Source organism: Paroedura picta, chromosome 15, assembly GCF_049243985.1.
Source record: "Paroedura picta isolate Pp20150507F chromosome 15, Ppicta_v3.0, whole genome shotgun sequence".
Lineage (NCBI taxonomy): Eukaryota > Metazoa > Chordata > Lepidosauria > Squamata > Gekkonidae > Paroedura > Paroedura picta.
Window position 1 is genome coordinate 7,666,898 of NC_135383.1, and position 27,344 is coordinate 7,694,241.

Here is a 27,344-nt window from a genome sequence, read left to right on the forward strand (position 1 = left end):
GCCGAGGTGCGGTCAGACTGACTGCTTATGCGGGAAGAACTCTTAACCTTGTTAACCCGCTGCATCTTTTATGTTTCTCTAAAATTAAATAACAAAAGTAGTCTGTGGCGAGACCTTCCGTTTTCCCTCTTCATTCTTCCTTGCCAAGGAGTCATATTAGGCTATAGTCATGGTGCAACTGCAGGAACACTGATTCAAATGCTTGTCAGAATAGAAATGTTGATAGGGAACTCTTACAAGTCCCCTCTGGATTAGTTGTTTTCTTCAGCACTGCCAGAATTTTTTTGGGGAAAAATTTCTTTGATGGAAAAATGCAGACAGTGTGGTTACCGGACAATTGCAGTCCAGGGTTTTCCATCTTTTTTCAAACCAGGTTTATGATTAAAATATAGAGCTATATATTGAAAGGTGTTGCAGCATTGACTTATCTGGTGCAGAACAGTGAAGTACTACCAATGCTTCTGGGAGGATGAATGATCAGTGCAGGCTTTCTCTACTTTTTTACCGTTGAGAAATCCCTGAAACCTCCTTCAGACTTAGTGCAATCGTGCAGAAGATGGCTGGGAAGCAGAGCTGTGGACACGCCCACCTGGGGCCCCTCCCCTTCCCACCCCCTCCAGGCCCATCATTGGCCAATTTGGGCAGGGGGGGGCAGGTTGACATAACCATGTATGTAGTCCATGGACAGCTAGAGGGCCACAATTGCCCACCCCTGCCCTCTGGCATTCCGGACTAGAGGATCCAGTTTGTCCTCATCCCCCCCCCCCCCAAGTTCCCACCAAAGAAAATCTCCCCCAAAGACAGCAGTGAAAGCACAAGACACAGTCCCAAGCTCCGAAACACTCATGTCATTTATTCCTCTCATACAATCGCTACGTATCTCCCCCCCTCCCTCCTATTGGCACTTTAGAAAGAAGTTCAGGATAACATCCCCTCGGACACAGCAAAGTTAGAATTTCCTCCCGTTGTTGCATTTTTTTTTTTGTTCTTCCTAAAACCTATAAGGTCTTTTGAGCGTGGTCGCATACTCAGCTTAAAAACAGACAAATAAATTAAAATGGTAGGTTCTTAAATAGCTGTGGCCGTTTTTTTGCAAACTTTCCAGGAGCTTCTAGCAAACACGCTTGGTCAGGGAGCCGGGGGACCGTTAAGGGCTTGGGGTGGTTATACTAAGAAAAAAATAAAAATAAAACACACATTCTAAAAATTCAGTGCAACAGGGTGCAGCTACAGTGCAGGTATGTTATCTATACAAAACAAGGTCATTGTACAAGTACAGTCGCTATAGAAACTACATCTGGTTTTCTTTATCATACAGTGTTGCATATAATTCGAGAATATTTACAGTACGTTGCTTGTCCGTCAGAAACCACACTATAATTTAGTGCACTATTAACACAGTGGAACAAAAAATATATATATAATATAAATATTTTCCAAGTCTATACACAGTAAGCAGGAAACGTATGCAGCCGTTTACACGGAGTCTTGTCTTTTGGTTCAGTGAGTCCAGGGTGCGGCGGGCTGGGTGAGAATACTTGCAGAGAACACCCCAGTCCCTAAACAGATACAATAGAACTGTGTCTTTCTGGGACCTTTGGGTATGGTGGGGAGGGGGGCTTCAATACATGAGGTTCGGGGCATATTGTCTGTTAGAGCTCCTGGAGGAATTCTTCACACAGTGCATAGTGAACTTAACGGAACTCACCGCCACAAGACGTGGCAAGCAAAAGCCACAGACTTTAAAAGGGACCGGAGACTTTTGTGGGGGACGGCTCTGCCACTGCAAAGTGGAAGCAGCAGGCTCAAAAGCAGTCTTCCTTGAAACCTGTCACTAAAAGGGAGCGCTGCTGGTATTCGTGCTGGTGTCTCAAAACTCAAATCTCACACTTTTTTTTTTGGAGTAGGTGCCGGTTTTTCATCGGGCACAGATGGCTTCTATCCAACTTGGGCATAGGATAAGGAGATCTTTAGTATCCTCCCCATCTAAAAAGATATGGCCAGTTCCCCTCCCTCTCTCTCTGCCGGGGTCTTTCCCGCCTTCTAACTAGATGATGATTCGCTCTGACCTGGATGGCCCAGGCTAGTTCCAGTCTCAGATCTCGGAAGCTAAGCAGGTTCATCCCTACTTAGTACTCGGATGGGAGACCACCACGGAATTAGAGGGCTGCTGTGCAAGGGGAAACCACCCCTGAATGCCCCTTGCTTTCAAAACCTTATGGGGACACCGTACGTGCTGTGGCCACGGCCTTTTCAAGAACGCCTCGCCGGTCCTTGTTGGACATGGGGAACCAAAGTGAGCCAGCACAGCTCTTTTGGAGGGGACTCAAATCTCCAAATCTCCAGGTCCAAAAGCAAGCTTCTGGAAGAGGTGAGAGCCCTGCAGGAACTTTTGCAGCTCTGCAGGGCATGCACGATGGAGCTCTTCCACCAGGTCTGTGGTTGAGGCTAGAGCACAGAAGATCTAGGGGCCCCTCCACAGCTTGGTGCCACTTTTTACCACCAGACTATACTCAATAGCCTACAGTTTTGAAGAAAGGGAGTGAAAACAGCCCGAAATTTGCTTTAGCAGCCTCCTTTCTGCCCAGCCTGGCCTGGCTTGGCTTCTGCTGCAGCCAAGTGGAGGGACCAGGTTGCTTCTTCCTTACCACAGACGGCTCCTAGCAACTTTTCAGAGAGACCCTGGGCCTGCGAAGAAGTAAAACTGATGAAGAGATGGGGGGCACATAGATTAGCTCTTGGAGGGGACGGGTTTGGTCCAGAAAAATATCACGGCAGGGGGAAAAAAGCAGCCATTTTGCTCAAAGCAACCTCAAACTTCACCTCGTCAGGAGAAAAGGACTCACTCCTCGGAAGGGAGCTATCCAACTCCAGGTTCCTTGTGGGAAAGTGCTGGTCCCGCCCGACAGAAATGCCTCTGCTCTCTTACAGCCCGTAATCACCTCCCCCTTGGAAACTGGAGCCCTTTTATTAAAAGGTATATCGCTTGAAAATCAACTTTTTGTTTCCCGATATTGCACCGGTGTGTTCCTAGCGCTGCAGACTTGGTGTGCGATCCTGTCCTGCTTTTATTTTTTCCCCCTTAAAACGGGGTTAGGGGGGAGGGAAGCCTTTGCTTCTGAATTTGTTGGCATTGAAATCCTGGACACGAAACCAGCTAACCGTTCCTACTGAATGGTGTCAGTTCATCAACCCGGAAGCCAGGCCGCAGCCCCGGAGATAGGGGGGGGCGGGGCTCAGGTGCCTCTTTTGCCTTGGACCTGGCTTCTGTTACAAGCATCGAGAACAGACAGGGAAAGAAGAGTGAAGCAAAGGAGGAACCCAAGGCCTTCCGCAGCCTAGACTTGGGAGTCTGCTCCCAGGCTGTGGAATTCGTCCGGCGTCTTGTTGTCCGCCTGCCCGGCGCCCCCCTGGCGGAACGCAGAGGCTATCTCATCAAAGGTTCGGCCCTTCGTCTCGGGCACCTTGAAGTAGGTGAAGATGAAGAAGAGGATGAGCAGCACCACGAAGATGATGAAGACGTAGGCTTTGCAAAGCTCCTGCAAGGGGAAGGGGATGGGAACGGTCAGAAGAGGGTCCTTTTCATAGCAAGACTCAGATCCTTGGTCTGCTGGGGTTGGTATTGTCTATCTTGACCAGCTGCGACCCTCAAGGGCCTCAGGCAGAGGTCTGTCACATCTCCTGCTACCTGATCCTTTTAGCAGGAGGTGCTGGGTAGGGTTGCACGTTTCGGTGTAGTTCGGCTGCTTCGGTAATCACCGAAGCCTGCCCCATTCAAAACCCCCATTCCTCCTCCATTCCCCATTCAAAAATCATCCCTGAGTTTCCACCTGTTTCTGGGCTCCATCCTCCTCCCTGCCAGCCACCTCCCTCTTCAAAATACAATGAAAAATACAAAGTTTGAAAGCCTTTGCCAAAATTACCTCAATGTACTGAAAGCCCATCCCCACGATGAAGTTCGACGTCCAGTTGGCCAGGCCGGCAACGGCAAAGGCAGACGGGCGCGGGCCTTGGCTGAACAACTCTGCCACGATGAACCACGGGATGGGGCCTGGGCCGATCTCGAAAAACGCCACGAAGCCAAAGATGGCAATGATGCTGATGTAGGACATCCAGTAGACTTGATCCTAGCGCCCGGAGAAGAAAAGTTAGATGAGAACGGATACGCACACGTTCTCGCTTCCCCGGACATCCCGAGGGTCATTCAAGGAGTCATTTCCCGCTCCGTAGCTAGCATTCTCCACTCACCAGGAGGGCCAAAGCAATTGTCATGAGGACCGCACAGCCGGCCATCCCAGCCAGGCCGGTGAGATGCAGCGTCCTTCGTCCAGCCCGCTCCACGACAAACAGCTGTTGGAGAGAAACAGGGAGGGAGGAACAGGGAGGAAGTGAGTGGCTGTCCAGCAGAAGGAGAGGCCAAACTTGGCCCTTCCCCACTGTGCTTCAAGGAAACATGAAATTATTTCAGGCGCCTAGCTAACAGTATTTGGATGGGAGGCCTCCAAGGATTTGGGTGGTAGTTCCTCCAAGGAACGCAAGGGGTCATGATGCAGAGGGAGACAATGGCTAACCACCTTTGAACATCTCTTGCCTGGCTGCCAGACAATCCTCGGATATCCTGGTTCTGCACTCTCTCCCTCTCTCTCCTAAAAGTTTGGCTTTAACCCTTTCTCCTTCATATCTCCAGCTAAAAGAAAGCTGATGCTTTCAGCCTCCCTCATTTGTTCCTGTGCTGGATCCCTTCCTGTTCTCTTCTCTGTCAAAAAACTGCATCCTTGGGGCAGAAACCTTGCGTTTATCTACTTACCCAGGAAAGGTACCCTACGAGCAATATCTATCAGCCCCATCTCCAATTAAAAACACGGTCCAGTATTTAGCCTATGGCAAATCATGATTTCCCTCCCCGACCCCTCCACGGGCTTCCCCAGCCTCCAGCAACTCCCCTCCAGGCATCCAGCTTAGGAGACACTCACCGAAACAACAGTGAACGCTGTGTTTATGACCCCAGCGCCTATGGTGGCGTAGACCGGCTGCTTCACCCCGGCCTTGGAGAAGATTTTTGTAGAATAGTAGAAGACCTGAGAAAGGGAAGCGTGCAAACTGTTAAGGAGCATTCCAAAAGCACTGGCACCAGCAAGAAAGAACCAAGGCCAAGAAAACTTTGCTACCACCAAAACTGGCTCGGATCTATGATCTTCCCCCCTTTCTCCTGCGCCCAACAGTGATCAGACCCGGATATCTTTTAGAGCAGGGGTAGTCAACCTGTGGTCCTCCAGATTTGCATTTGCTGGCAGGGGCTCATGGGAATTGTAGTCCATGGACATCTGGAGGACCACAGGTTGACTACCACTGTTTTAGAGCACCTAATCCAGAGTCTTCGGAAGTTTAGGTGATGAATTTCGGACAAGTCGGTCAAAGCCCGCCATCCACAGAAACCTGTGAGACAAGATTCTGCAAAAGGGATGAAACTCTAGGCTAGTCTCGGAAAGAATGCCCAAATTTTTTTAGAAGAAGTGGGAACATTCCATGCCAAATCGACAGGTTGCATCACAGGTGTGGATTTTGCTGCCAGTTTTTGCAGAGTCATTCGACATGTCGAAATGAGTCTACGGCCCAAACTTTTTAAAATGTTGCTTTAAAAGCACGGGAACAGGGGCTCAGTTCTCTCTTTTGTAGTGTAGAAATTAGAATCCCAGGTTTGAATTTCCACCCTGCCCTGAAGGTCACTGGGAGACCTTGGGCCATTCCCCCTGTCCCTCTGCTTAGTTTTTCTTACATAGCCAGCAGGATGGCAAGATATGTGGTGGGAGCCCCTGAGATCCTTGAGAAAAGGGACGGAATACAAATCGAATGAATCCCCTTCTTTGCTGCATTAAGATAAACTCATTTGCTAGGCCGTACTTACCGCATTGATTCCCGAGAGCTGCTGGGACAGCTGTAGGACAATGGCGATAAGGATGGGCTGCCGATACATGGGTGAGCGGAAGAGCTCCAGGATGGTCACCTTCTTCTCCCGCATCATTTGACGGCTTTCCTCCTTCATCTCCTGGAGGTCGCTGCTGACATCCGTTGTCCCCCGGAGCTTCTTCAGCACTGGGGAGCACAGCGGGAGGGAGGGGGGGAGTCAGGCAATGGGATCTCTAGCTAAGTTCAGTCTCAAAGGTGCCATTTTGTCTCCTGGGATGCCCTGAAAAACCTGCTCGTCTGAGTATTTCAGTCTGAATGAGGAAAGGCCAAACGGGGGCAGTGCTGATTGGCTAGTTCCCATATCATCGCCCAATAAAACTTTCTCCATGTTAAAAATAAGGATGGATTTATAAATAATTAAGAAAGATAAGGGGTGGGAGCCTTTCCTGTCGCCTAGCTCAGGGGTAGTCAACCTGTGGCCCTCCAGATGTCCATGGACTACAATTCCCATGAGCCCCTGCCAGCGTTTGCTGGCAGGGGCTCATGGGAATTGTAGTCCAGGAACCACAGGTTGACTACCCCTGGCCTAGCTCACAAATAACTGGTGATTTTTTTGGACAAATTCACCAAGTAGTTAAGCCCACGTATAAATAAAAGCAATTGTTTTGAAGTCTCAAGGTGACCTTGGTCAGCCCTGCTACCCAAGATGCTTTGAGAGGGAGATTCCAGGGACTAAACCTGAAACCTTCCACCTGCAAAGCAAATGCTCCACTGTTAAGCTGCAGGTGCTGTAAAGGAACTGCAGCAGGCACACGGACTCCACAGCAAACCAGACTCAGCATTCGCTGCCCATGGTCTTTATGAATCCATGAAGCTGCCTTCTATTGAATCATAGCCTTAGTCTATCAGGGACAGTACTGTCTATTCAGGCTGGCCAGGGCTCCCCAAGGTCTCAGGGGAAGGTCTTTCCCCATCACCTGCTCTCTAATCCTCATACTCAGCAATCCCGGGGATCGAACCCAGGACCTTTTGCATCCCAGGCAGAGGCTCTTCCATCGAGCCACAGGTGACTACAAGTCCAGCTCACCGCTCTTGGCTTTGTTCTCCTCGTTGCGGTTGATGAGAAGGAAGCGAGGGCTCTCCGGGGCGAAGGGCAGCAGGGCACATTGGATCAAGGCAGGGATGAAGATGAAGCCCAGCAAGAGCGGCCACAGCGACTCACTTCCCATAATCAGATCCATGCCGAAGATCTATGGAGAGAGCACAACAAGCAGGTTCACAAGGGTGGCTGCTTCTCCAAACCAAGGATTTCTCTAAGGTGCTTGATGCCCTCCCCCTCTAGTGGCAGAGCCCATCTGTGTTTTGGGGCAGTGGGCTGGATCAGGGATCTGTCAATGGAAGACTCTGAGTGTCACAGAACCCTAGAGCTTTTTGATGGTATGCCAGCAAAGGAGGCTCTTGAATTACAGTTCAGGAGGTGCTGAGTCATGCCTGGCATGCCCTTGGTCAAATGCTGAAGAGCCAAAGGCAACTTCCAGGCTTCGTATCACGTGAATACATGAAGCTGCCTCATGCTGAGTCAGACCACTGGTCTACCAAAGTCAGTAGTTTGCCTACTCTGACCAGCAGGGGCTCTCCTGGGCCTCATGGAAGAAAAGAAGCATCTCCAGTGGGAACTGATCAAATCTGAAAGCGTCTTGGGTTAATCTTCCCCACAGCATTGCTAAATTATCCCTATCCTGGATATATGAAAGTTACACGTGAAGCTGCCTTCATTGGTCCATCCAGATCAATATGGTCCCCTCTCCAGGGCCTCCAAGTCCTTCCCATCTCCTCCCGCCTGGTCCTTTCAACTGGAGTTTCTGGGGATTGAACCTGGGACCTTCTGCATCCCAAGCAGATGCTCTGCCACTGAGCCACAGCCCCTGGCACCGTTCCCCTCTCTGCTCTAAAAATGAACAGGACTTTTCAGCAGTCTTGTGTTCAAAGCAGTTGCAATGTAGACCTCGTTAACAAAGGCTGATGTGCAGGTGAGACCGAAGCGTGCCCTTGTAAACACAGGCCTGTATCAAAGCTTCTGTGATGGGTACAACCTTCCCAATCCCCAGCAGTAAGCTCCAAAGAAAACCACTCACCTGTGCTATGAGGATACCAATGACCACTGCGAGCTGATGAAGGGTCCCCAAAGCCCCTCGGAGGGCTGTGGGGGAGACCTCGCCCACATACATGGGCACGAAGCCTGTGGTGAGACCCGAATACACCCCGATTACGAAGCGGCCAAGGATCAGCATTTCAAAGGAGCTGGCCATCTTGGAGAAGCCCATGAGTGCAGAGGCAAGGAAGGCAAGACTGTTGGACATCAACATGGAGTTCCGCCTGGGAGGGGAAAAGGGTCGGGAGTTAGCTGGGTGCATGGTATGTGGAGTAGTACTCAAAAAGAGGAGCCATGGACTAAAGGAGATTCAGAATCAGAACCACACAGAGCTTCTGTCCTGCATAGTGAAGGGGGTTGGACTGGATGACCCACGAGGTCCCTTCCAACTCTATGATTCTATGATTCTTAGCTCAGATTTAAACAGGGAGGTTCAGGATTTGCTTATGAGTATCTGTCTCAGTGTGCGAAAATTTTACAATAAGTTGTCTTTAAGTGGTATTGGGAGTTTAAATCTGTAAAATTGGAAGACTATGAGATTTATGTTAACTTGGAAATGTATTACTAAAACTTTTTTTTAAAGAACCACACAAAGCTGAAAGAGACCACAGAGGGCCATCCAGTCCATTCTCCTACTTTCTCAAGGGCTTAAACACATTCTAACTTTGTCAATATCCTTTTCAAACTGGGGCGCCCAGAGCTGGACACCAATATCTAACCCAGGGGCAGTCAAACTGCGGCCCTCCAGATGTCCATGGACTACAATTCCCAGGAGCCCCTGCCAGCAAATGCTGGCAGGGGCTCCTGGGAATTGTAGTCCATGGACATCTGGAGGGCCGCAGTTTGACTACCCCTGATCTAACCACTTCACCACACTGTCTCTCTCTGGCTAGCCAGGGCGTGGCTTGTGAGCAGCAATCAGCAGCTGCTTCTGGGGTGGGTGGGTAGGTGAATGGAGAAACAAAAAATCAGTCCTAAGACTAGAAAAAGCCAAGTAGGACATTAATGGGACAACCTGTAAAATGGGTCCAATACTGTAGGACCAGGGTGGGGAAAAGAGTACCAGGAGGGAAGGAGAGGGACAGTTTTACATGGCTGAAAATAAAATAGTGTGTTCATTCCGCCTTAAAAGGATGAAAAAGTTAACCAACAGCAACAAAAGGGGCTTATACACTCACCGTCCAAAGCGATTGACGAAAAGCCCAACAGAGAACGCACCAATCATGCCTCCAATGGAGAAGATGGACACCGAGAGGGACCACAAGGTGGTGAGGGTGCCCTTGGTGATGTACTCGCCGTAGCGGTCATTCCACGTCAGATTGTAAAACCTCTCAATCACCTGTGAAGCAAACGCCAAGAGGCTGTTAGGCTGAATCCACTGGATAGGAACGCCTCATCCCAAGCTCGGCTCTTTACGAATGAAATACATTTATGCAGGATTGAGGGGCGGGGCCAGGATGTCAGGCGGTTTTAGAGAGTCCCTCAGGCACTTTCTCCACCTTGGGCTAGTCACAGTTCTTTTAGAGTTGTTCTTGCAGAGCTCTCTCAGCCCCACCTACCTAACAGAGCACCTGTTGTGGGGAAAGGAATGGAAAGGTGTTTGTAAACAGCTTTGGGACTCCTTCAGGGAGTGAAAAGTTGGATATAAAAAACAACAACTCTTCTTCTTCTCAGACGAAGAGTGGGCAGTTCGCCCAAAAAATCTCTGTTGTTGTTTCATATGGGGGAAATAACGGGATGGACGGAGGGTGAAGGATGCCTTTGACAGAACCTTGACCAGGACTGAGCAGTAGGCACCACCAATGTTGCCATGTCTTGCTCCGTTCAAAATATAGGTTTGTCCAGTCCACTGGGGAGGGCGGGGGGATAGGACTACCAGCTCTAGGCTGGGAAATTCCTGAAAATTTGGGGGGGGATATGGAGGCAGAGGAAGGTCAGGGACCTCAGTGGGTACAATGCCACAGAGTCCCCCCTCCAAAGCATCCCCCCCCCAGGTGAACTGATCTCTGTAGTTTGGAGATGAGCTGTAACTCCAGGAGATCCTCAGGTCCCCCCCTGGAGGCCGGCATCCCTATCCCATTGTTCGAAGCCAGTAACCAACGGGAGCCCTGCCCTTCCCATCCCACCGAGGCACTCCTTTCTGGTTTTGTCACCCTTCCCAGCTGGTGACACGGAGCCTTGGGCCTGCCCATCCGTGGACTTTAACCTACTTGGGGCTGTGTTTCCCTCAGCCACCAGACTAGACAGACAGGACATATCACTCATAACAGAACACTTTGCCGTGGGCCGGATAGGCGCTTTCTCCACTAGGTGGTGGTGAGAGTCGAACTGGCTGCAGGCCAACCGATTTCACAGTGACCTGTCAGGCAAAGAGGACCGGCTGGCGCGGCTCATAAAACAATGAAAGGCGACTTCCTGAATATTGAATTACATGCTGAATCACGATGGTAGGGAAAGAGTGGCAGGGAGGGAAAAGAGGCAGCTAGCAAAGCTGCCGCATCCAGGTTGCTAATTTGTTTTCCTTCTCCCCAAACAGAGAGATTTGTGCTCTTATAGACCAGCCTCTCCAACTCACCCGCCCTGGGTGGCAATCGCGTTGAAGGGGTGTTTTTGTTTGAGAACTTTTCTTTTCATGAAATCTGTATTCACAGGCAGCAGCTTGTGTTTGGGTATTCAGGAGAAGGAAAGGGGCGCATTTGAGTCCTGCTTTGCTGAAGGAGCATGCAAATTGGGCCGGTCTATTCAGTAGGAGGGGCTTCCCAGCCAAGAGATTGGGATCTTAAAAGTGCAGTGGAGGAAAGGAGAATGGTGTAAGTCACTTTGAGTCCCCATTGGAAAGAAAGGCGGGGCACAAAGGAAGTGAATAAAAATAAATAAAATGACTGATCGTTGTTCAAATTTTTTAAAAACCCTCGCATTTTGACCTGCGGGTGTACCCACAGACAGACACACACACCCTCAACTAAATGATCTGTGAGTATTCTCTGTTGGAAAGGGGAAAGCTCCTTTCCAGAGCTGACCAAGATGGTCATGCAGTTAACTGTCTATATCCAGGCAAGAGAACACACACAAACAATCCCAGATCTAACCTGTCTCTACCAACCTCACAGGTGTGCTGGTCAAATAAAAGGCACAGGGCTGGAACTAGGTATGCCTTCAGCTCTGTGGAAGAGTAATCCATCAAGAATAGGGTTCCTCCCTCCCCTTTTGTTGTCCTTGTGAGTTTTAACCATTTTGGAGACTGCCTTGCGTGGAATAAGGCTTTCTGCTAAGGCGTAAAGAAGGCAGGTTGGCAAACGAAGATGGGATTTTGGTTTAGAAACCAGAGAACGAATCCTAATTCGGGATGAAGCCAAGACAATTCATTTGGTAAACTGGAACTTCTCCCAGTTGGTCTCCAAGCAGTAAATGTGACTGTAGGCAAGAACGTTTCAGAGGGTTGAGTCTAAACCACAAATGCTTTCTGACTCATAAAGCTATTTAAGGTGCTCCAGTGAAAGAAAGCAGATTATTGCACCCTCTTAATCGGTGGGGTAAACAAAATCTTGAGCTCAAACTAATATCTTAAGTATTTGGGTGTTCAAACCCAATCTTCCTGATCTCTGTGGCTTCTGGCTACGTACAAAGTACAATTTAGGATTAGACTGCTCATTGAGTGGGAAGCGCAGAAATAAATTACAGAGTCTTCTGGTCTAGGATTCTACTAATTTGAAATAAAATTAGGTGACTTCCACTCCAGGTCAAGACCTTAAAGGAACTCTGCATGTGCTTAAATTCTGCTCCAGAAGCCGTCCCCGGGGACTCAGGCTTTAATCCAAATCGGGTTGGCATTTATGCAAGTTTTCCCCGAGATCTTTCAAACAAAACATTCACCACAGAGCAAATTTTAATTCTCCTGGGAACCTGCTGAACAAATCCCATTGAAACTAAGAGTAAGCCGGGTAACCTGACATGCTATTTCAGTGTGTGTGCGTGGGGGGGGGGGGGGGGAGCATGTTTCCATCCCGAACAACAGGTTTTTAGATTCAAATGGGTCGCCGTGTTGGTCTGAAGCAGCACAATAAAATCAGAGTCCAGTTGCACCTTTAAGACCAACAAAGATTTATTCAGGGCGTGAGCTTTCGAGTGCACTGGACTCTGATTTTTAACAAGTTTTTATTAAGGTTGTCAAAGACCAGTCTTGGATAAAAGACCCGACGAGATTCTAAGCAGAGTTCTTAGATATCGGCCCAATTTCGTAAAAATGCTCACTTCATATAGGAAGAGGCAAAACAGGGTCCACTTGGTATGCAGGAAGACTCGGATTCAACACCGGACATCTCTAGTTAAAAAGGACCGGGTGATGGGAGAAATCTGCTGCCAGCCTGAGTAGACAATAGTGGCTGCCTCTCCCAATATGTCCCCCAGAGAATACTGCGCCCTGCTAACATCAATCTGTTGGCAATTCCTGGCCCTAAAGACATTCGCCTGGCCTCAACCAGAGTCAGGGCCTTTTCAGCCTTGGCTCCTACCTGGAGGGATGAGATGCCTGTTGAAATCTGGACCACAGAAGGGATGCAAAATGGCTACTTATATATAAATCCCCCCCCCCCCAAAAAAAGAGAGCTTGGTGTAGAGGTTAGGAGCGTGGTGTTCTAATCTGGCAAGCTGGGTTTGATTTCGCTCTCCTCCACATGCTGGCTAGGTGGGTGACCTTGGGATAGTCACAGCACTGATAAAGCTGTTCCAACTGAGCTCTCTTGAGCTTCCTCAGCCTCAACTCCCTCACAGAGAAGACGATTGTAAGCCGCTTTGAGACTCCTTCGGGTAGAGAAAAGCAGCATAGAAGAACCAACTCTTCTTCTTCAAAATAAACAACCCTCCACCCTGCCCGTGCAGCAACCAGCTTTTGAAAGCATTCAGCCTGCTTATGGTTCTTAAAACCAGAAATGAACATTTCCCCTCAGACGGGAAGTGGGGTTTATGAGGTACAAGTCAAGAAGTCGAAAGCATAAAAATAGGATTTGAGAGAAGAGGGGAAAAACAGACACACAATCTATGTCAAGCGGCAGAAGGACCACTGCAAAGCAGGCAGACGCGGGGCCAGGACTTCCACCTTCAGCAGGTACAGACGAGGACAGCCCCCATCCTTAGCTAAGCCGGGCCAGCATTCTGCCTGCAGCATGGAGCCATAAACACATTATTGCCCTAATCTGAGCTGACACAGGACTCAAGCCTCCAAATGTGCCCTGAAGGAAGGGACACCTGCCTCATTCGGTGCACACTAAACTATTCAGTGCCTTGTAGCCTGTAAAAGTGCTTTCTTTGTGGAATCTCAGAAGGTGCGCTGACCCCGCAGCTTGGCAACTCTGCTTCATGTGGGTGTCAGTATGGAAACATGGACGCCTCTGGGGAGCTGGCCTTCCTTACCTCTTGAGGGGCGTTGATGACTCCAGTGTTGTAACCGAACTGCAGGGATCCCATGACTGCTCCTCCTACTGCCAGCATCAGCCGGGCCGTCATCTGCTGAGAAGACAAGACCAGAGATGAGTTGACAGTGAAAACTTTGCAGCTCTGATGACAGGACATGAACATGGTGGCCTATGTCCACTCGCTAACCTCCATCACTGTCACTTGATCCCCGGGTCAGTTGAGACAATCCTGGGCCAACCGTTGTCTAACCATAGTGCACCCCTCGGCACCTGTGAAACAGGTATCCCCAGCCAGAATCTGATATGAAGAATTAAGAGCCAGCATTGCATAGCACAGTGGTGGCCAAACTGTGGCACTCCAGAGGTCCGTGGACAACAATTCCCACAAGCCCCTGCCAGCAAGGGCTCATGGGAATTGTAGTCCATTGACCTCTAAGATGCTACAGTTTGGCCACCCGTGGCATAGCAGTTTGAGTGTCAAACTAGGACTTGGGAGACCCAGGTTCAGATCGTCGTCTGGGTTACTTTGGGCCTGTCCCACAGTCTCACTCCAACCTACCTCACGGGGTTGTTGTACAGATAAAACAGAGGAGAGGAAAAGAATGTCAGTCACCTTGGATCCCCATAGAGGAGAATGAAGTCAAATCAAATAAATACATTTTGCTTCATGGAATTCTGAGGAACAAAAAGGAATGATTTTTTTTCTCATCACTTGGCTGGGCCATCAGACAGCCACCTTATCAAGTGGGTTATGTGCTCATCGTTGGCAAAGGGTCACCTGGAACGCATTCAAGCGCCCGTGGAATTTGTATGTTTAACACAAGTACCTGTTTGTGGGCATGCTCAACACCCTCCCTGTCAATATACTGGCCCTTTCTCCCAACCCACCTGAGTGTAAATAGTTGCAGTAAATCAAGCGGTGCATGGGGAAACATGCGCATGCACTTAAACACATGCTTGTGCACACTCCCTGCCTGTTCAGTGGCAACGTGCCCCTGAGAAAGTAATTTGGCCCACTAGTTTTGCCTTGCTGCGCTCACTTCCACTGGCCTTTCCTCAGTTTGGAAAAGATTTGTTGTGTCAGTAGGGTTGCCAGCTCCAGGGTGAGAAATCCCTGGAGGTTTGGGAGAGACGCCCGAGGAGGGATTGGGGAGGGAAGGGACATCAGCAAGCGACAATGCCACAGAGTCCATGCTCCAAAACCACCATTTTATCCAGTTGGCTTGAGATCATTTGTAATTCCAGAAGGTCTCCTGCGTCCCCCCCACCCCCAGCGACTGGCAAAATGATGGCTTTATTTCTTCCCCCTTAACTAAAGCCTGTGAAAGCCAAACTACAAGATACATATGGCACTGGTCTCGAGTTGCAGTCACATGCACAAGAACCCACGCAGCATTCTGAAGCTGCAATGGAATGCTTCGGAACATAACTTCCCCAGTCATATGTGTGACTGGAAGGCGGGTCAAGAGACCTCTGACTCAGCTCGTGTCACATACCATGCCCTTTGGACTGTAGACATCACCAAAGGCTTTGGCTTGTTCATTTGGAAGGATAGAATGTTCACGATACTTAAAATAGGATGGATAAACTGACATGCACTTTGGTGGCTGTCCAAGACTAAAACGCAGGGAGGAGTAAAACCAACCCAATGGATAGCCCTGTTCAAGTATTCATCTCAGGCAGCCTTTTCCAACCTTTTGACCCCGGGGGAGCCCCTAAAATAATTCTTCAAGCTTCAAGGAGCCCTAGAAGTGGTCAGCTGGCCACGCCTCCCTGCCACATCCCCAGAAGGTGAAGAAGCCACAAAAGAACTCGCATTAGGGAGAGAGGAGAGGGAGAAATGGACGATTCTCTAGCCTGTGGTCAAGTCCATTAAGGTAGGAGGGGAAAGGCCATGGACCCCCTCCCAAGCTCCCACTGACCCTCAGGGGTATGCGGACCCCTGGTTGGGAATCCCATGTTTGAAAGGGCATATGCACATGACACCTAGGAGATTATACATTCATGGCTCGCGCATTCATTGGGTGCATGATCAGGAATATTACCAGACAGGTTTATGAAATGAAACCCAGAAGGTCTATCTCTATTAGGCAGTCTGTCATAACAGAAGGACAAAGGAACAGAAAGGTGAAAGGCTGTTTTATGCTTCCCAACGGAGCAGTAAAAAAATGTGGACTAGTAACTTTGGGAGTCTCATTTGCAAGGCTGGAATACTGTAATAACCCTTGACACTGCTGGCAATCATTTCGAAGAACGAATGCCGTTGGGGTGATGCTCTGCCTTACAAAACAGGTGTAGGAGTGCAGGATTTGAGAATCCAGCAGGGTTTTCCGTCTCTCTTCATTTTCGTCTCACGAGATGTCACCCACAGCTGCTCCCTTACCTCTCAGCCGAAGTTCCTGTCCCTAACAAACCTTGGTTGTAACTTTAGAAGATGGGGGTTAGCTAGGGACGTGTTTTCCAGCAGAGAATCGGGAGAACACAGGCCACTGTTCGTCCGTAGTCAACTGAGCAAAGCCCGCGAATTAAGAAGCCAGGGTCTTTGGCAGGATCCAATTCCCAACCTCCTTTCTGCATAAGCTGGAACAACAATTGGGGGCTTGTTCAGACTGGAGGTCAACGCGGACTATTACATTGGGATAATTTACGAGAAGGAGCAGTTCCAGTTCAACTTGGGTGATGGGGCAGGCAAAATGGGGATAGTCACGGGTCAACCTAAGCCGCTTTGGAATATTCACGTGGCACCCAAAGCCCCTCAACCACGTCTGCTCTTTTAGTACGGGAGCAGGGCATGTACCTCAGCAAGTTGCCAAAGATATAATTCTACGAAGAAGAATAAGAGTCCTGTAGCATCTTAAAAACTAACAAAACTTGTGGCCGGGTATGAGTTTTTATGACTTGCAGCTCACTTCTTCAGGTGCTTTCAATATCTGAAGCCACTTTCAGTATCTGAAGCCGCAACTCATAAAAGCCATAAATGTTGATAAATCTAAGGTGCTTCTGGATTTTTGCTCTATTCTACTGCTAAAGCTGGACGGACACCCGCCATGACCTAGGAAAAAGAATGGAAGTTGGCCCTGTTTTATGCTGCTTTATTGGAGGGTCCGCAGAGTTCAAAAACGTTTTAGTGTTCACGAACAAAATGTTACTCAACAATCAAAACCAGGCCTGTGGACAGGCATCCGTTTACTGGGCAAATAAATACAAAGCGCTTATTTCCGTAGCAAAAAAAAAAAGTAAAGCAAAAATAAGTACTGCCCCTGGACAAAACCAAGTTTGCCAAACAAAACGTCTGCAAATAATCACAGGCAGTTACAAACAAGCCATAGCATTCGTCCGTTCCAAGCTAACAGCTAAAATCAGTTCAATCGCATTCAATTCTATCCCAATACCGTGTTTCTCATCTAGATGAGTTACATTCACCTTGCCACTGGCAAGCACTTGAATAATTTGCTGCAAGACATCCAAACTGTGTATAAGGAGGTGTTTTCTTCTAGAACGAGTAAGTTTTGCAGACAAACGTGCACGGCGGATTGAAATGTACCTACTCAACGGTGTCTCCACTTGAAAATGCACTTTTCCAAATTGTAGAGAAAATTAATTCGGATGGAAATATTTCAGGAATTCCAAGGCTGCAGCGGGCGTTGTGGATTTGGCTTGCCTATTCTCTAAGGCTCAACGTCACCCTTTTATTCTCTCAATGCACAAGAAGCATGCCTACCTAGTCTTTTGTCAAAACAGTGAACTAACGAGTTGGAAGGCAAGGTGCCCCATTCCTCCTGCCCCATTCTCCCCCCCCCCGAAACATCTGGAGGTGAAGGGCAGCTTCCAAGGCAATTCCCTATATTTAAGCCCAATCCCTCCCCTTGGAGCCAGCTTCTGCAATAAATATTAATACACAAGAAATTAATTTATACATGCACTTTCCAAAAACAGTCCAAATTGCAAATTGTATATATTTTTTAAAATAAGGTGACTGGGCCAAGGATTCCAAAGTGTATTTAAATCTGAATTGCGGCATACAACCTCCTGAAAACGACTAGGGGGATTAGAAAAACTAAGGTTATTAATAATTATCTAATAATTCTTTTTGGAAGCCGTTCGGAGAACCCGTACATGGTAACGTTCGGCTCCTTGTTGAACGGGCGTGTGATGTTAAACAGTGGTTGTGACTGTCACGCCTATGTCTGAGTTTCTTTGGGAATACATTTTTGAATATTGTCCTGCTTTGCGTGTGTGTGTGTGCCACTTAAAATGTACCAGTACTTCCTTGTCAGTGGGTGGTGGCAAGTCTATGTGTCCAGATATTATGAAGTATGTCTTTATTAAAAAAACATTTTGTCATGCCTTCTTAAAGACGATCAGAAGGCAACACAACGGATACATTTAAAGATGTTATAGGAGTTTCTACATAAGGGATTCTGGAGGATACACAACATTTGATTTAGATAAATTGAAAGAAGGGGACAAAAAGCCCTGGGTACGCTTCTGGAGAATGCTAAGAGCAGCTGAGGTTACCAATCCAAGAAGGTGGGGAGGAGAAATTAGCCTGCGCTCAATCCTGTAAAACAAAACAGACGGACTGAATAATAATCCTTGATAAGTACACTGGGTAAGGCTTGCTAGAACAGCAAGCTCCAAAATTTGGAATGAAAACAAAACCCAGACACCAATTGTACATAATGGGAATATTCATACCTCAGCAAATGATAGTCATTCACGGGGGAGGAGAGGATCCAAAGAATGCATTGGGTTTGGGCAGCAGGCCTGTGCTAGCCCAGTGGAATATTTTTCTCCTCTTTTGTTTATTTGTGCAGGTGACAACGTACACCCCCCCCAAAATGCCAGGTCAGATCACAAACAGCATCGCAGACCATCCCCAGGATGCTCATGGGGGCAGGGGAAGATGCTGAACTCCGGCAGCAACTGAAACGGAGGGAAGCTGAAAACACGAACCTCACGCTGCAAAAGGTGGAAACACAAGATCCCACGATGCAAAACGGACCCCCCCCCTCAATTTCGCTGTTTTAACTACAGAAACATAAAATGTGAGCTGTTAATGCTTCTGAGTCAATCGGCTCTTTTAAAAACAATTTTGGAAAGGGAAAGTTGATTCCAGTGAAAACTTTGTGGGGCGATGTTACCTCTGTCTTCAGCACTGGAAAAAGGCAATGCTAACAAAAAATATTTAGCGGGAGGCATGTTTTTTTTCCTTAAATTGCTTGGGAGGCTACAGTTGTTCAATCTATTTACTTGTCCCCTTTGTCTGATTCCCCCCCCCCTTTTTGGGGGGGGGGGGGAGCCCGTGTGTCTGACTTCTTCAGCTCTTGTAAAAAATTTGGACAAAAATAATAATAGCCTAGTTTTGAAACTGCAGCCCTGGCTTGTGCGTTGGGAAACATAATGGCTTGGACCAAGACTAAACACTTCATGTTGGCCCTTCTTGATGCCAGGGGCCAAGCAGAAGAGTTACATAAGGAATCCTTTCCACATCAAATAGTCTGCCGAAGAGCCCTGTGCATTGCCAAGAATTCTGGGGCACTTTGGGGGCACAGTCTGTGTGCCCCCTTATGTGCCTCTGAGCCCAACACACATTCCCTTGTTTGTGTGCATTGCAGTGGAAAAGCAGTGGAGGAGTTTGTCTTTTAGGGGAGCTCATTGGCCATAGCTGATCTTCTCACAGAAGCTTCTGAGGAACCTCAGGTTTCCCCATCATGCCATGTGCAAAACTACCAGTCATTATTCTGTCACTCTGCCCACTGTGAAGAAATTAAACAGACAAAAATACTTAATTGCTATTACGGCCTCAAAGCTATGTTTGCAGCACCAAGAGCCTCCTCAGAAAAGTCCTGATGGGAGCGCCCCGCTGCCAAGAATGAACAGAGGCAAAAAAAAAAACATGTCGGTGTTTCTATTTCCTGATTTGCCTGCCATCAAAGCAAGCAGAAAAGGCATCCTACCGCCTTCCCTGTTCTAATCTCAAAGGCACACTTGTAGCTGGAGGAACCTGGCAAAGGTTAACAGAAAACCTCACACAACAGCTATACCGGCATTGTCCATTGCGCTGCCGTGTGGGAGGGAGGGAGTGTGACGAGAAAAGAGAGCTGCATACTGCTTAGAGATTTCTGCCAATCCTGAGAGAGCAAGACAGCACAATTTGCTTTGCGTGTCAAGTGCTGTCAAGTCCCAGCTGATTTACGATAATCCCATAGAGTTTTGAAGGGAAGAGATCTTCAGAGGTGGTTGGCCATCGCCTGCCTCTGTGTAGCAACCGACACTCAAAACGGACCCCAGCCAGAGCATCATGAAACAAAAATTAGCAGTGCAAGTTCGAAAATCAGGGGAGCAGTTGAGCCCTAGGACTGCCAAGAGTCGGACTCGACTGAATGGCTAACATCTGATAACAGTTATCACAGTTCCGCAAGGCCTGCAAAATGGAGCTCTTCCGCCAGGCCTTTGGTTGAGGTCAGAGCCAGGAACAAGGGACCCTCCTCACCTTACACAATAACATCCAGCGTACCCCACCCTGGAGGGTGGAAGGCTGCAGGATGGGAGGAGAGATTATAGCGCCGATCTTGTTTTATCCTCCTTTATCTATGTTTTGGTGTTTGGTTATGGGATGGGGTTATATTGTACCCCGCCACAAGTCCCTGGAGAGTGACGGGCTAAAAACCTAATGAATGAATGAATTAATGAATTAATTAATTAATTAATGATCATGTAGTGACCTGGCACTTCCTTGGTGGCTTTCCATCAAAATACTAGTCAGGGTCAACCTCGCCTTAGCTTCTGAGATTTGAGAAAATTGGTCTACCCCGGGCCATCCAGGATTGGACATCCCTTTATTTTGCTTGCCCACATCTGTTCCTTAGAGACCCAGGATTTGGGCACACTTGACAAACCAATAAGCATCCCTCTTGGGGTGCCAGCCTCCAGGTGGGACCTGGGGATCCCCTAGTTGGACAGCTCCTACTGCAGAATATGGAGCAAACAGAGGTTTGGTGGGCAGACTCAGTGGTAGTATTTCCCTGTCCTCCTCAGGCTCCACCCCCCCCCCAAATCTCCAGGAGTTTCCCGGCCTGGATTTGGCAACCCCACCTGGACCAGCCCCAGGAAACACGCGGAGAAGGAAACGGCCTCTGACCTTACTTTGGCTTAGGTGTGGATGCGTGTGTTGCAATACAACACTAGCTCAGATGGTGATATTGTTTTCGCCCGCCCAGCCAGTTGACATAAAAACAAACGTAAAGTCATCCGTGCACTTCATAAATCACCTGCCGAAGCGGAGATGATGGCTGGGATCTTCCTACATGGGCAAATGACCTAGAAACTACCCTGAATTAGGCCAAAGTTCATCTTGGCCATTTCTGCTAGCGTGTCCCAAGAACGAAGTTCTATTTTAAACACTCTGATGAGCCCAAGGGCTGCAGAAGAGGCTGCCTGATGCCTCTCTGCAAGAGTTACTGTTCTTGCCTTGTCAACCTCTACTGGGAAATGGGGGGTTTGTTCTGTGGCATTTCTACACTGGGTAGAATAGAATTGTCCCATCCTTCCCTAGCCTGATCTCACCAGCCTTTGGAAGCTAAGAAGGGACAGTCCTAAGCAGGGATAAGAAGATGAGGGTTGCTACACAGAGGCAAGCAATGCAAACCAGCATTGCTTGTCTCTTGTCTTAAAAGCCCTACAGGGTCACCCTAAGTTGGCTGCAACTTGACAGCCCTTTCCACCCTACACAGGAGCCCTGAGTTTCACATGCATGTGAAGCAGTGTGGTGGGAGTTAATTCAGTAGTCTGCTTTCCTGCCTGTGGACTAGCTGAACATTTTAAGTATGCACCCTATGGAGAACGTTGCTCTCTCTTCTGTTTTAATTCCAACTTCATTAAAAGGGGGGGGGAAGAAACTCTCGAGCCACCAAGCCCTCTTTCTGACTTTTGCAACAGGAAATTCTGGTAACAAAACGTGTTGAATTTTGGGGGGCTTTTTAAAAATGTAAAAACATTCTGAATGCAGAAAGGGCCCTACGGTTTCTGTTTAAAAACCAACATGAACAGGCCCAAAGACCAAAGGCCCCGCTGGGTGGTTTTTCCCTTCCCCCTTTCTGGTCTGCTAGCAACACTAATCCTTAATTTGTCATCCCTGCAACAGACAACACCACCCAGTCTGCTCCCTAGTCTTGCCGAATTCCTCCTTTCAAAGCACCAGATTTCAGCTGCCAAGCAGTGGGATCGCCATCTTCTAGACTAACAAAAGCAAACATTTGTCTGGCATTTTTAACAGCTTTCAAGGATTTATCCGCAGAAACTCCCACCTACCCACCCACCCACCCCCGGGCTTGTTCCGCCGGATGTCAACCGAGCCATGTTCAGAGCATCTGAACGTCATCCACGCAGTAGTATTTTTCATTGCGCAAATGGCTTGGCAGTTTCGCCTCTGTCTGGCTTGTGCAAGAGTCTGAGGATACAGAAAGAGAAACAGAGGGCCTGAAATGACAACTTGGCCTCAGTCGTGCAGTGAAGTGGAGATTTGACTTCAACCCACGTAAGCCCAGGCTGTGCTGCAGAGTCAGTGGTTAGGCTGCAAATTGGCCGGCGGTGCAGTGATTCTAAAAGGGCCAGTGGACCAGTGGTGGTGGGTGGCCTGCGGTGGCTACCAGCCGGCAAAACCATGACGAAAAGGTGCCAGAAATGCTCCTTCCGAGCAAAAGCTGAAAAATCCTTCAACCTATCAATGCTACTTGCAAGGACAGGGAAATGTCAGCAGGCAGCAGGTAAATATCGATACCATATTGCATTCTGTAGTGATTCTGAATGGCACAGTGTAGCATCCTTTGTCACAAATCCTCATCGATCAGGATGCTAATGTTCAAGGCAGACTGATGTGGTGTGGGGGCACATCCCTAGCTACTGCCTGCCAGCTACCTAGCCACGTTTCCCCATTTCTCTCCCCAAACTTATTTCCTACTGGCGTGTCAGAGTGCAGAGAGGAGCAGCAGATTTTTAATTCAGACGCCTTAACAGGCAGAAAGCTGGGGGTTCTGCAGGCAGACAGGGACCAGTGATCTCCGATACGGCAGTATTCAAGCATAACCATTTGTCCGTTGTCTAGTAGTCCACCCCTGCCAAAATCTCTGACACCCAAGCCCTTTCATTCCCAGAGATCCCCTGTCCATCTTGACCTAGCTGGTCTCACTGTCTCCCTCTCCAACTCTATTGTATCGAGAGGAGATCTACCGAAAACGCCAGAGAATGCACCGGTGCCCAAACTGGTCCAGGTTTCAGCAGAGATCGGCCCGCAGAATAAACAATACTAGGCACTGGCTAGAAATTCAGTCAAGGTGCAACCTGGGACAGGGAAGGCCAACAATCTGTCTATTTATCGTTGTGTAATAGCTATTTACCATGATCACACGCCTGGAGCTTTGTGAAGACGTAAAAAGAAACAGCCGGCCTCTCCTGACAAAGCTTATGAGGCTGGATTAGACCACGCTGACTGAGGGGGCGGGTGCAGCAGGGATTGTATTGCAAACCAGGCAAGCACCGGTTCAAATCTTGCCTCGGCAGGAATGGCTTCCGACAATCTATCTGCAATATCGGGGGTTCCTCTTCTTCAGGGCTATTGCAATTAGCGAGATAACGTATGGAGACGCCCCTCGAATACTCCCAAGTGAGATCCACATGTGATTTATTATAGCTGCCGTCGTTTGCTATTAAAACACCACCTTGCAACAAAGCCAAACCACAAAAACAGATCTGTGGAACGGGAAACGACAATCAACGGAGCAATTTCAAGCATGGTTGCTTGGAAACCAGCGCTGCTGATTTCAAAAGGCAGCTCACATACGTGGTCAAATTTCCATTCTCCCCAGGCCAATTCATGACTTGTGCGCTGACCCAGTGTGCGAACGCCAAGGAACGCTGATTGGGTGAAGCAGCCCAGTGCAAACCACAAGAACCCTGCTGCCGAATTCCAGCGAAGGTTTTTGATTGGACCAACTGTGCGGGAAAGACAGTGTCCCAAGCCTTTGAGACACACAGTACTCTTCTTCACAGTAACACCTGGGGCCTCCTGCACACAAAGCTAAGGCTCTGCTATTAAGCAACCATCCTTTCTGTGTGTGACTGTCAAGCTGTGATATTTTTTACTTCGAATGGTGCAATGTCCCATGGACTCGGTGGCTGTTCTCTCCGCTTCAACTTGTGTTTGGAAAAAGCATCTTTTAAAAAGGGTCACTTGGGGAAATGAATGAAAATGTAACTGTGCGAAAACACACACACACACACACACACACATCGCTTTTCACCTTGCAGAGGACAGAAACAAGGTCTTCTCCCATATAGCCTGTCAAAATTAACTATCTCTTCCCTTTGAAATGGAAGTGCAACTTACACAAAGGCTTTGTTAGAATCAACTTTGTTAGAATCAGAGAGCCAGTTTGGTATAGTGGTTAGGAGTGCGGACTTCTAATCTGGCATGCCGGGTTCGATTCTGCGCTCCCCCACATGCAACCAGCTGGGTGACCTTGGGCTCGCCACGGCACTGATAAAACTGTTCTGACCGGGCAGTGATATCAGGGCTCTCTCAGCCTCACCCACCTCACAGGGTGTCTGTTGTGGGGAGAGGAATGGGAAGGCGACTGTAAGCCGCTTTGAGCCTCCTTCGGGTAGGGAAAAGCGGCATATAAGAACCAACTCTTCTTCTTCTTCTTCTTCTTCTTCTTCAAGTTGTGTTGGTCTGAAATTAAACAAAGCTTGACTCCAATGGCACCTTTAAAACCAGCATGGGTCTTGAATAAAGCTTTGTTGATCTTTATAGGTACCACTAGCTCAAAAAAAGTCCTTGTTACAAATCCCAGCTTCAGATTCCACCCTGCATGAAGCATAGCCTTGGTACATCCCATGCCACTCCACCCCCCCCCCACCGCCCACCCCGCCCCAAACTGGACTCCCTTCTCCCTGATCTCAGGCTCCTGGGGGCTTGTTCCCCCCTCAGCCAACCAGGACCGAGACCCTGCTCAGAGCCACGCCTGCCTGGTGCCGGAGCATCATGTTCAACTTTCGCCTGCACTCCGAGGGGACTCTCTTTCCCTGCGCATGTCAGCAACTCCCTTCCCGATGGACAGACAGTCAGGGAAAGAGAGCGGCTGAGCGGCTACAAAACGGTGGCGTGATGCTTTTATGTTAATCTGGAAAGCGGCCAAGGGGTGTGGATTTCTGTTGGGAAGAGTCGAGTCTCCCATCAGAAGCTCAGCAAAAAGAAAAAAGGGGGAAAAAAACTATTTCCCCACCACCACAGCTCTTCCCATGGTCTGGTTAACCCCCCCCCTCTCCAAAAAAAATTCAGGAAGGTTGGGGGGCCAGAACGATTAAGTGAAGAAAACGCCAACTATTGCACAATTGGCAGTCCAGACGGAAACTTGGTGCGATGGCGAAAGGCACGGCAATAATATTTAGTATTCCTAAGGCAAATTGTGTTTCAGCAAGCAAGCAAGCTGATGGGCCACACAGGATTCTTCTTCAGTACCAAATGACGCCCGCCGCCACATTCCCACTGTATTATCCAGGCCAGAAATACCGGCACAAGCAGCTGCCCTGCACAATGCATTAAGCTAACATTCCAGAACAGGGATTTGGAAAGTGGATGTCATGATTAAAAGCATTCTGCACCCAGGTGTTTTGTTCCTGGGACAGTCTGTCGTAACTATTCAGAAGATTGGGGCTGTGGCCCAGTGGAGGAGCATCTGCTTGGGAGGCAGTTTAAAGCAGGGGTAGTCAACCTGTGGTCCTCCAGATGTTCATGGACTACAATTCCCATGAGCCCCTGCCAGCGGTTGCTGGCAGGGGCTCATGGGAATTGTAGTCCATGAACATCTGGAGGACCGCAGGTTGACTACCCCTGCTTTAAACGGTCTGCCTGCAGGTGACACCAAAGAACTCTGCCTGAGACCCTGGAGAACCACTGCCAGCTGGACAAGACCAGTGCTGGCAGGGGCTCATGGTCATTGTAGTCTGTGGGCATTTGGAGGGCCATAGTTTGGCCACCCCTGATCCAGATGATATCGACTTTGATAGACTGGGGATCAGATCCAGTAGAAGGTACCTTTGTGTGTGTTTGTGCAATGAACCATTCTGGACAGCCCGTTAAGGGCATGTGTTTATTTATCCACCTTCCCACAATGCCTAAGGCAGCTTGCAAAATAGATCCATACACAGCTGAAACACCTCATCAGTCCTGTGCATGCAAAACACACCTCTGTTATTAGAGGTTCTTCCATTGTAGAACTCAAGGGCGTCCGCGATGCTAATTTTCTAGATATAAAAGCCCTTTGAGGTCATCAGCGTATGCAATGCAGGAAGGGAATGTTGTGCTGTTCAGATGCATTCAGGGCCTGACTCTGATCACAACGGGCTTCAACATCCCCCTGCCCTGTGCCGTTTTCGCATCCTGAAACAGCCCTATCGAGCCCAGGCATTCCCTTGGAAAACAAATACAACTTATATCGCAACCCATATTTTTTGCAATGAAGCAAATACTGGCTCTACAGGGAGCACATTGGAGGAGAGGGGAGACTGAAGGCCCTTCTCCATCCATGTCCCGGTCGCAACCAGCAACGGGCTGGGGATGCAAACTGGAGACACTGAATTCCCCTTGCGTGTCTGATGCCTATTTCAGGTTCCTGTTGGGGAGCACGGCTTTCGAGTGGACAAGTCCAATCTCTGCCAGGAATGCTATTTCACATTTTGCGATGGGAGGAAGAGAGAGTGATATCCCCTACCCAGGATGAGACCAGTTGTCCGCAAGATCCAAAGGCTAACTCCTGGGTACAGGCAACACTAAATTGGAGGTAGAGCTGTTATTTTATCTGCCGTGGGTGAGCATTCGTTCACGCCAACTGCAGCAGTGCTAATGCTGCAGTTTGTTTCATCACCTGTTATCGGCACTGCCCTCTTTATCTTTCAGATAGGCCTTTGAAGACGAAGGGCCCCGTTTGAGATAGATTTTGCAGAGAGCCTAACGGAACACAGGGAGCTGCGACTGGATTAGAAGCAGAGCAGAGATGCCCTTGTGGAAGAATCACATCCAGACGGAAACAAGGAGAAGATAAGCTTCCCCCACCGTGCCCCCACTGACCTCTGCACACATTCCCTTGCCTGAACAAAAATGTTCCTAACTAATCAGGAGTGGCAGTCCGAGAGATCCTCAAGGCAAGGCACAGGACTCGAAAAAGCCTTGAGTGATAGAGTCGGGCGGACTGATCATGCAGCCAGCTACCAGGAAAAATAAAAAGCCTAACACTTCATTCAGTATTTCCCTCGGGTAGTAGAAGAGCATTAAAAAAACACACAGACACCAGTGAGGAAATATGTTTTTAAAAAATCCAGACAAGAGATATTGTATCAGTTCCACTCTATATTTTGTCTTTTTCATCCCATCTGTGCAATTAAAGTACAGCCTTCAGAGTATACACTGCAGTGTACAAATAGAAAACTGGAGAAGGGGGGCATTTGAAAAAGCACATGGCCTCACTAAATTGCAGAAGAATTAAAAGTTTAATCCATTTCCCTTACTTCTCCGAATCAGCTTGACCTCTCTTTTCAGGTGAGAGGCATGAATCCAAAGCTTTGGGACGTGAACTGCATTTTCTGGTGGAAAATCCCCAGAACAAGGACCCACCCTGTGTGCATTATTGTCTCTCTCCAGGCACCGGATCTGTGGAGCCCCTTGGAATCCCGGTGGCCAACAAGGTCAGGAATGATAACAAATAACGGCAAGAGATATTTATTATTATATCTCCTCCCTCAACAATGATCGGAGACAACTCCCACCCACCTGAGCGTGCCCAGCCGGATCAAACGCCGTCCCATTGTGTCTCGGA

The 27,344-nt window shown here is 48.6% G+C and overlaps 1 protein-coding gene across 2 annotated transcripts in view; it reads right to left on the reverse strand.

The window, feature by feature from the left end:
- Positions 1–833: 833 nt before the first annotated feature.
- LOC143824171 (solute carrier family 2, facilitated glucose transporter member 1) overlaps positions 834–27,344 on the reverse strand; it is a 34,312-nt gene continuing 7,801 nt past the window's right edge. Inside the window, exons 2-10 of one of the 2 annotated variants that reach the window (XM_077311109.1) lie at positions 13,469–13,564; positions 9,238–9,398; positions 8,043–8,283; positions 6,995–7,157; positions 5,906–6,093; positions 4,974–5,078; positions 4,249–4,350; positions 3,924–4,127; positions 834–3,539 (exon numbers count right to left, since the gene is read on the reverse strand). In XM_077311109.1, the coding sequence (XP_077167224.1) occupies positions 3,339–3,539; positions 3,924–4,127; positions 4,249–4,350; positions 4,974–5,078; positions 5,906–6,093; positions 6,995–7,157; positions 8,043–8,283; positions 9,238–9,398; positions 13,469–13,564 (1,461 nt within the window). In that variant the 3' untranslated portion in view covers positions 834–3,338. The remainder of the gene's footprint in view (positions 3,540–3,923; positions 4,128–4,248; positions 4,351–4,973; positions 5,079–5,905; positions 6,094–6,994; positions 7,158–8,042; positions 8,284–9,237; positions 9,399–13,468; positions 13,565–27,344) is intronic. The other variant, XM_077311110.1, reaches the window with a different exon arrangement.